This window comes from Pinus tabuliformis, chromosome 9 (assembly GCF_031772625.1).
Source record: "Pinus tabuliformis cultivar Carrire ecotype Pingquan chromosome 9, CPIR1, whole genome shotgun sequence".
NCBI classification, from domain to species: domain Eukaryota; kingdom Viridiplantae; phylum Streptophyta; class Pinopsida; order Pinales; family Pinaceae; genus Pinus; species Pinus tabuliformis.
The window spans coordinates 792,894,321-792,905,165 of NC_142307.1; the positions used below are offsets into that span (position 1 = coordinate 792,894,321).

The window sequence follows — 10,845 nt, forward strand, 5'->3', positions numbered from 1 at the left end:
TAAGGAACCTGATTTCAACATGAATCATGAAGGTGTTTGTCAGGGTTGTGCAACTGGGAAACTTACAAGGGGACCATTTCCTTCAAGTGAAAGTCAAACTTCTAATATTCTTCAACTGGTCCATTCTGACCTATCTGGTATGTTGATGTTACGAGGATACTTGTATTATGCTATCTTTGTGGATGATTTCTTTCGCAAAACATGGATCTATTTCTTGAAGAAGAAGGATGAAGTGTTCAAATGGTTATGTAGTTTCAAAGCCTTGGTGGAGAATCAAACAGGGAAGAAGATCAAAATATTAAGGACCGACAATGGAACTGAATGTGAATCAAATGAATTCAACGACTTTTGCAGAGAGGATGACATTAAGAGGGAGACAACTGTTGCATACACTCCTGAGCAATCTAGGTTTACCGAAGTTCTTATGGGGAGAAGCTGCAAATACTGGTGTATATGTTCAAAATAGGTGTCCACATCAAGCATTGAATTTTAAGACACCCGGAGAAGTTTTCACCGGTAAGAAGCCTGATGTTTCTCATTTTAGAATATTTGGTTGTCCCGTATATTTTCATGTGCCTAAAGAAAAGAGAAACAAGTTGGGAGCATGCGGGAAGAGAGGAAAATTTGTGGGCTACAATGAAAATTCAAAAGCATACAAAATCTATGTGCTTGGTCAACAAGATGAGGAAAAATGTTATGATGTTACATTTGATGAAGGCAATGCTCTTGGGAAAGCCAAAGATCTCTCCATTCAAAGAAAATAGAATGGTGATGCGACAGGAAAGCAAGATGATCCTATGCCTGATGTTGAAGGCCCAATAGATCCCATTGATCCACCTCCTGGTGGTCCCTCTTCCTCAAGAAAAAGACCTTTGTGGCTCAAAGACACTCTCAAAGATGCTGAAAAGCATATTGCTCCAAGAGGGACATTTCGTGAAAGTAAGAAGCCAAACAAGTATCAAGGGTACCTTGCTGCTATGAGTACTATCGTTCAATCTGATCTTTGTATGTTTGAAGAAGCTATAAAACACCAAGTATGGAAGGATGCGATGAATGAAGAGTACGAATCCATCATGAAGAATGATGTCTAGGATGTGGTTCCTAGACCCAAGGACAAGTCTGTGGTCACTTCTAAATGGCTTTACAAAATCAAACATGGATCCAATGGGAGTGTTGAAAAGTACAAGGCGAGGTTCGTTGCTCGAGGCTTCTCTCAAAAGGAAGGAGTGGACTATGATGAGATATTTGCACCAGTTGCCTGATATACCACTATCCGTTCGATTATTGCTCTTGCTGCCTCTCAAGGATGGAGCCTACACCAAATGGATGTGAAGACTGCTTTCTTGCATGGCTCGCTTAAGGGGGGAGTTTACCTGTAACGATCTGAGGGGTTCGAAGTATAGGATCGAAGGGCACACATATGTAGATTGAAGAAATCCCTCTATGGGTTGAAGCAAGCCCCTAGGGCTTGGTATGAGAGGATTGATAGCTATCTTATGAAGCTGGGATTTACAAGGAGCGAAGCTGACCCTAACCTATATTTCAAGGTTGAAAATGACATGCCTCTTATTCTAGTTCTTTATGTGGATGATCTCTTTCTGACAAGTGCAAACCCTCTCATTTATCAATGCAAATGAGAGTTGGCTTCCGAGTTCGAGATGAAGGACCTAGGACTGATGCACTACTTCCTAGGCCTGGAGTTCTGGTAAAATCTAGGTGAGATTTTCCTTTTCCAAGTAAAATACATTGTGAAGCTGCTCGAGAGATGTGGGATGGTGGATTGCAAGTCCGTGTCTACTCTGATGGAACACAACTTCAAGAAGCTATGTGGAAGTGCTGCTGGGCCCGAATTGGTAAATCCCTCCAAATATATATAACTTGTGGGGGCCTTGATGTTCTTGGTAAACTCTTGTCCTAACATATGCTTTGTTGTGAATATGTTGAGTCAATTTATGGTCGAGCCTCATCACATACATTGGATTGCTGCTAAGAATCTTTTGAGACATCTCTGGGGCACAATCTATTATGGACTGAGATATACTGCCGGGAATTTGAGGCTGCATGGATATATAGATGCTGAATGGGCTGGCAGTGTGGTGGATTGTAAGGGCACGTCTGGATGTTGCTTCTCATTAGGATCTGCTTCAATTTCTTGGATGAGCAGAAAGCAGAAATTAGTTGCATTAAGCACTGCCGAGGCCGAATACATTGCAGCTAGTAAGGCCTGTTGTGAAGCTGCTTGGTTGAAGAAGCTCTTCAGTGAGCTATTTGATCACGCGCTGGATACCACCATAATCGTTTGCAACAACCATAGTGGGATTCACCTTTCAGAGAATCCTGTGTTCCACGACCGCTCCAAGCACATTGATATCAATTACCACTATATTTGAGGTATGGTACAATGGGGAGCAATAAGGCTCCAACACATTAGGACTAATGAGCAGGTCGCAGATACCCTCACGAAGCCTTTGGGGAAGGTCAAATTCTTAACCTTCCGAGAGAGACTTGGAGTCATGGAAAGACCCTCCCATGAGGGTCCCGCTTGAGTTGGACATTGAGCTTTGGGAGCTCCTGGGGGCTTGGGGTACTTCTTGGAGCTATGAGCTATAGGGTGAGTGGTTCACCTTCCCTATGTGGTGCGTTGTGTACAGGGTGAGTGGTTCACCTTCCTCTGTGATACCCCATGGTGACATGTGTGTAGGGTGAGTGGTTCACCTTTCCCTACGATACACATGTGTAGGGTGAGTGGTTCACCTTCCCCTACCATTGACATATGCATAGGATGAATCGTTCACCTTCTCCTGTTGATGCCCCAACATACATCCTAACCATGTAGTTCGGGACTCATGGGAAGTACCTCTCATCTACCCAATGAGTTGGGAAACGTGGATAGGGATAATAGCTCTACCAATGGACGCCTCGTGTACTGCCGTACGCCCTATGTCAAGGATGCATGGTGTTCAACAACTTGATCTGGGATCATTTGAGGTTCTACCTCTGGGTTGACTTTTGTCAGTGGAGGGTGGTAAGGTCTTGTGAGTCACTCGATCTATTCTTCTTCATCAGTACTTCATGGTTCAACAGAGCAGAGATGAGATGACAAAGATGATGCTTGATGACAGGATGACATGATGATTGATGACGACAAATGGATTGGCAGGTGGAATTCTCCCTAGTTTAGAGGGAGTGTTAAAATTGGCAATTAGGCCAAATTCCACCTTGGGACAACTCATTTGATGGAGATGATTGCATTAGATTCCTCTTTTTGAGAGGACCAAGATTGATATAAAGATCATCTCATTTGGACAAGCAAAAGTGTGATTTTGAATTTATGCCCACACATGTAGATTGTTCAAGTTGGCCACATCATCATGTAGGCTTATGGAGCCCAATGGATTTGTCTCCTCACCCACAATGAATTGTATAATTACAAGAGACCTCACACCTCATTTGGCATCATCATTACTCACACATTTTTCTCTCTCTTCATCTGATTGGTTCGTACAACTATTGGGTAGCTTCTTTCTCTCACACGTGTAGCAAGGAGGATGAGTTTTTTGGGCAGAATTGCAGACCAAAATTTCAGAGTTTTGTGATCGGTTTGGCTAGCATTGACCAAGGGCTTGTTGACCAAGTTTGACTGCATTTTTGGGGTCGAAAGTTTTATCTTTTTAGGCCGCATTTTTGGGCATAGAAATCGAGGAATTATGGAAATTTTGACCAGCGTTGACTTCAGGGTTGATTGCAATTTGACAACATAAAATTTCCAGTAGTTTCTCTCTCCTTTGACCGAGTTTGATCGAGTTGTTTGGGCTAACTTTTACCTCTTGATCAGGTCGAGTTTGATTGAGGAAGATCGTGTTGCTTTGAGGATGATTTGCTGCTGTTTTGACTAGCGTTCACTTTTTGGTTATGCTGAAGTTTGACTGCATAAATTTATAGGGCTGTTTTGACTTTGAATTGGGCAAGTCAATTTGTCTTTTGTACTCTCTCTGCTGAAATTTTGATATAATAATAAGAAGAATTGATCAAAGGGTTTTCCCCACATTGGGGTTTTTCCTTGGCATCTGCCAAATCTGGTAATTGTGGTAGCTATTGAAATTGGAAATTGTTATTGGGCTAAGGAACATTGAAGTAAATTGTGCTCAGTTTAGAACATACCATTGTTAACTAAAATTGATAGGTTTTCATAACAAAGATTATACATGAGATGCAAACTTCATATCATGCTATGACAAGTGCGAAAATTAGAGAATCGAGTCACTGTGCCATAAGAGCCAAGTGCAGACAAATACCAAACGAAAACCCTGAGCTAATGTGTAGACTGAAGATTCTTAAATTGATTTTTGCTTTCCGAACTCTGTGTCGATTGAGGATCAACATAATGGCCTATAGTTGTTTGCCATAGGCGAAGGTTTGTAACCCTTGGATGGGATGACCTTGATGCCGACCTCCCAATTTCAAATTTGAATTTCGAAAATAAATAATTTCCCTCCAATAACCTTAAGCCGACTTGGGATATTAAGAGCAGGAGATAATTAGCACTTTAACAAAATGCAAATTTATGCCAATTAATTATAAATTACATTTTATGAAATTCTTCGCGAAGCTTCCCCATAATTTAACAGAAAGAACTTACATGACTTGAAGATTCAACCATAATGAAATAGTTTGATACTTACTTGAATATCAAGATTCCTTTTGATGATGTCTCCAACCTAATTGATGCCTTCACTATTGTGGAGACTTCCTTGAAAGATGTTTCATAGGATTCTTCCACCAACAACTTTCCAAATAGATTTCTTCTTGCGAGATCAATACCCTACTTGCGCGATTAATGTAATCTTGATCTTCTTCAATGTAGAAACCCTAGATCAGAAGGTCTTCCACCAACGAACCTTCAACTAGATTCCTTCAAGAGATAATCTTCCTTGTAGTCTTCTTCTTCAAGTTTAAGAGTTTCCTTTTTCCCTTCCCCTTGACAAGTAACTTCTTCTAGTGTCCTTTCACTGCCCTTCTTGCTCACCTTAGCTCTGATACCATGTTAGAAAATGTTAAGTGGCATCTTATTGAACTTATTTTCTTAGCCTTGACACTTGCTTGTGAGTCTCTAGTTGTCTTCTTTGAGTCCTTTAGTTATATCTTTTCGTCAAAAAATATCAAGAAATAGCAACAACAAAAGAGGACACAGATATAGGCTCTCAGCCAGGGAAAAACCCCTCCAAGGGGAAAATTTAGAAACTCTTCTCTTCTTAGAATCTGCTTCAAATGAGATACAATGACCCAATCCCTAGACCAAGTCCTTCTCTCAATACCAAGTTAGCGCTTCCTCAAGTCCTTCCTTGAAGCTGCACCAAACTGCTTCTTCCTTGCAACTTGGACTTGCCAGCTTCAACATTGCTACTTGACTTGCAACTTCGACTTCCCAATCCCAACTATTGCTACTCGACCTGCAACTTTGACCCTGCCACTTCATCCTTGTAGCTTCTTGGAAACCCTAATACAATCTCCCTCTGAAACCTACTTAGAGCAAGACAACTCTCCCAAGATCAACGAGGTCTAGACAAAGGTTTTCCCTCTTCCAGCTATCTTCGTCCTCTTGCTACTCGATCCTGTAATTTTGGCCTGCTACTGTAGCCCAGAAACCCTAGAAATTTGCATGTGTGAGAGAGATAGAGCCCAGAAACAAGAAGTTGCGTCCTCCCAACTTCTCCTAGATTTTCGCTCTCCTTGTTGTAGCTTCCCAACTCCAAATGAGGTGCAATTGATTCCTTTTATAGCCTTCTCAAGGGGTCGAATTCCATCCTTTAGGCTGGATGACTTGAGGATCCCAGGGCTGACTTGTACTCTTGGAGATTCCAAGACATTTTAAACTCAAAAATAATTCTTTTTATAATTTCAATTGCACGGAAGAGTCTTATAAACATGATGTTGACTCCTTGGACTCATGACAATAAATCCTATCACCTAACAAACCCTAAAAACACGAAGAACGTGCTTTTACTTAAAAGACCATCAATAATGAGCATGAAACCCATGCTTTGATAATAATATTTTTTTTTCTTGTTTTTTGCATAGGATACATATTGAAATGAGTACAACAATTATGAAGACCAAAACCACTTACATTTCTCAACACACTGGCCTTTGGAAGAATCGTTTTTCCTCCTAGAAATAATCTCGGCCTCTACTCTTGCGAATTTACAGAGCAACTCAGCCTCCTCCTGAATCTCATGGCCTCATTGGAAAAACTCGGCCTCCTGCAGAAAATAACTGATAGCGAAATTCTCCGGAAAATTTCTCTTAATCACTGTTGCTGAATCCTCCTGATGTTTCACTGAAAATCACCCATTCGATGCGTCTCCAAAGCTGCCCATTGATTCCCTTTATAATCTCTCATTCACAAATGAATGACTACGATTAGAAGTTCACTTGATCCAATCGATGGCTAAGATCATTTTAGAAACTTTCCACAAGCTTCTAGAGGTAAATCAATCTTATCCCAACTAACATAAATTAATTATCCACTTTCCCTAATTTTAGATTTAGGAATATTTAAAAATCATTAATTTTAGATTTAAGAAATATTTAAAAATCATTAATTGACATAATTAAGATATTTTCCCTAGGTGAAACTTAGGAAAAATTACATGTGCTTGAAAATAATTAAATCCTTTGTGTTCCTAGCCTCAATGACACCTCTCAAGGCTAGAATGCCTGTCTGAGCTACAATATTTAACACTGAGCATTGTACAACTAATTGGAATATTGGTATCTTTTACATAAGGAGATGAGTTCATCCATTGCTGCAGAACAACTAAGCTCCTCTGATGTCTCCTTGGTGTTTGATCCTACATGCATAATTGCATTTTTAACAGATTTTGAAGCACTGTTCGCCATATCCATCACTCTCCCCCAGCTGCATCACTGCCTTCACTCGCTGGTGGAGAAGTATATGACAATAAGCAAGTAAGCTCTTGATCTGGAATCTTGCCTTCAAATTGATGGCTCCACAGGCCAATTGTATCAGTATTCCAGTCAAAGAACCCTTGTAAAAGCTGTGTTGATCTGGAATTTGAAATACCATGTCCACCATTCTGATTTCTATTGATTTTAACCTACTAAGTGAACATAACAGTGCGCTGAATTGGATATGCTCAACAGGCATGATGGTAAATCAGTATAAGAAAGGCTATGATGTAAGACAGAAGAGGGCTGGTTGGACCATGAGAATGAGGAGACACGATTAGCTTTACGCAATATGGAGACATATAAGGATGCGTAGAGATGAGTTATTCATAATAGTTTTTTTCTAATTTGATAAGGACAAAACACTCACAAACCCCTTCATAGTTCAAAGTATTAGATATGAAAACCACTCTATTGATGTGTGGCAGCTGCATGTTAATTACGGGATTCCAAAACAAATTCATTAAATCAGTTCCAATTGCTTTGTATCTACTTTTAATGTACAGCAAGGCTTTGATATTCTTATTATCGTGACTGTATAATAAGCCTTAAAAGAAAGTCACAATAGTGTCTTGTTTTGATATTCTTATTATCGTGACTGTATAATAAGCCTTAAAAGAAAGTCACAATAAAGCCTTGTTCAAAAGCTAAAATATTTCAATGATATATTATTTTGGACTTTGGAAAAGGTACCTAATATGAGGAGTTTACTGAGATCTGGAAAGTTATGATGAGACCTTGCTCTACACCTTTGAGAAAGAGGGATAACTTTGAGCTTTGACAAAATCTTGCCCTAGGACGGATGGTCATATTATCAGATAAGCCGATAACTTCAATCATCGAAGGATGGACAGATTTTACTAGTCACCAATTCACTGAAGAAGATAAGGTATGACCAGATGCGAGATTACATACCGGAAAAGATAAGTATGACCAGATGTGAGATTAGATGCAAGATTAAGTTGAGATAGAGGGAAGAACCTGTGAGCAAAGATTGGCACATAGCGTAATTTCATTAATATAGCCCATCACAGAGTGTAATTTCATCAATATCAACCGTTATTGTTTTAGAATGTTTTCACTTCAAATCTACTTGTCAATGTGCAATTTAAGCAAGTGCATTTGAAACTACAACCCCATTTATCAGTGAAATAGTCATAGGAGAAGTTAAGACAGCAAACTCTCTGAGGTTGTATGTCCACTTCAAATAGGCAGTCCCTTTGCCTAAAGGGACAGTGAGATTACTTGTGCTAGTCAGCTTTAAAGCACAGTCTTGTAGAATTGGACGGCTCCTTGTTACTAGAGGGTCATGATTTAGGAGGCAAGATACTCTTAAGATATGCTGGAAAATTCTAGTTCAATTTATCCTTTTTTATGATTGATTGCATTTCATGCACAGATTATTCAGTTGTACTCTGAAAGTTAAACTTTAGTAGAAGTCTGGAAATATTTGGTTCCGATAGAGAAAATCGGCTTTACTGCAACTTTGCAGGAGTTGAGCCATTATAAGTTGTAACAAGCATTTCATGGCCATCTCCATTATAGTAGGAATAAATCTGATTTACTTTCAGGCAGTTGATTTAATCTGCATATATTAAGTCTGGACATGAGATGCTAGGACTCGATGAAAAATTCTAGATTAATCTAATTATATATGATTGGAGTTATATCGTGAATAAACTGGGTTAACATTTTTCAAGAGCTCAAAATATTTTTCTTTAAACATCCTGATGTCTCCAGTGGCATAGACATTTTACTGTTCAATTTAGACAGAGCAACAAAGGAGACGTTCAAGAGAAAAAATAAACTAGGTTATCATTAACACACAAGGATGATATGCCAAGTTGTTTTCTATAGTCACTTTCTAATAATAGCATTACATAACTGCTTTTACCCATGGACAGGTAACTTACATAACAATAATAAACCATAAACCTTAGTATATACTACATATTACATAATATCTATGGTGCATGGATCTGGGTATCGGTATGGCAAAAGATGATAAATTTTTAACCTACAAGTGCTACGGCCAGGAAAGGATAGAAGTACCCATGCAACTGATGCATTACATAATAATGAACATTGATCTACAGATTTAAGAATGATCATTACTTTCTAACATTTACAACTATTTTTGCAATCATCTATGCCTTATGCTTTATGGATTTTCCCTTCTTTCGTAAGAGGTGTAGGGCACATTTACAAGGGTCTGAATTGAATGCGATGAAGCTATTTCCTGTTGATCTGGATAACGTTTTCCAAATGGCCGATGTTACACACAAATAGTAGAGCGAAGGTAACGTTCCATCATTGTGATCAGGGACCAAGATTTGATGTTTATGTTTTAGCATGGTAAGAGGTGTAGGACACATTTACAAGGGTCTGAATTGAATGCGATGGAGATATTTCCTGTTGACCCGAATAATGTTTTCCAAATGCCTGATATTACACGCACATGGTAGAGCAAAGATGAAGTTCTATCATTGTGATCAGGGACTGAGATTTGATGTTGTGTGTCTTATATCCATTCTATTGTTAACCTTTCTTGAAAAAGGTATTAACGGTGGTGCTTTTGCAAACCTATTGCTGCACTTTTAAGCTTTGTTGAGGCTTTCCTCTAAATACTTGAAAGCAAGAAGCTCTCTTCCTCATTCAATAGGTCCTATGTAGTTCTCTTTTATCCATATTTTATTTGTAGATTAATGACATTTTAAATGATTGTTGGGGCATCTTTAAAACTTGAGTATGGTTCCATTGCATTGTTTGGATACCACATTTTCTGTTGTGTCTTGAAAATTTCTCCAAGTTGTAAGAGATGTTGGAAATAAAAATTCTTCTTCTCAATGAGAGTAGTGAAAAGAGAAATCATCATATATTTTTTATGATCTTATGGATGCAGATCAAGAACGGTTGGACTTGAACGTGAAGAAGCTGCAGAGCTTTGTCAAGGATAAAACTTTATCACTTTCAGAGAAAGGTGGTCTATCTGGCACAATAAGTCCACAAGTTCTCAGATCAATGGTAACTTTAAAAGATAATTCTAAGTGATTTAAGACGCTGCATCGTTATGTCAAGGATAAAACCTTTATATAACGTTCAGAGAAAATGGTCTTTTTAACACAATAAGTCATGTTCTTGGCGCATTGGTAACTTTAAAAGATAATTCTAATGTGATTACATGGTTTGTGAGGTGAGGGTTCTCTCTAGTTTTTAAATGAGATCATATACTGGTGTATAATGTCTTTGCGTGCGAATGCGAACTTGGCATGCCGTGACACATGTTTAGTTTTCATGGAATTAAAATTGAATATGAGATGATTTTGGTTGTACATTGGAAAATATAACAATTTTGAGTAGTTTTGATCGCATTTAGCTTATTTAAACTGATCATATTGATGGACTCCTTATCTTAGTTCTTTTAATGCCATCTTTGTATTTGAGCAACTTAGCACTATATTTTTATGAGACATTCTAAGTAATTGGACATAATTAGCATTGATTTTTTCTACAGTTAATGTCAAAGGGAAAGGAAGGTTCATTGTTCATTTTTATCTTCCTTGAACTACTATTTATGAAACTTCATTCATGCAGGATGGTGTTCGAGTGAATTCTCTTTGATTTCTTGCATGGCATGATAGGTAGATTTGACTAGCATAGATCCATTTTAACCTTGCATTCATTAAGTATTGAGAGGGAAAAAAGAAAACAACTCAGATGCAAATCCAGGGTTATATGGCTTTATGCTTATTTTATTAATTAATTTTTTGTTATTATGTTGACTTGTTTTTGGATACTAGATATTGATGCCATTTTTTATTCACATTTTATTTATTGGCATCACCCACATACATCTTGGTGCATTGAACACATGCT

General features: G+C 38.4%; 1 protein-coding gene across 3 annotated transcripts in view; it reads left to right on the forward strand.

Moving 5' to 3' along the window:
- LOC149151122 (P53/DNA damage-regulated protein) overlaps positions 1–10,362 on the forward strand; it is a 73,752-nt gene extending 63,390 nt beyond the window's left edge. For all 3 annotated transcript variants that reach the window (XM_089440784.1, XM_089440783.1, XM_089440782.1), the window contains exon 4: positions 9,872–10,362. In XM_089440784.1, coding sequence (XP_089296910.1) covers positions 9,872–10,020 — 149 coding nt within the window. In that variant the 3' untranslated portion in view covers positions 10,021–10,362. The remainder of the gene's footprint in view (positions 1–9,871) is intronic.
- The last annotated feature ends 483 nt before the right edge of the window (positions 10,363–10,845 follow it).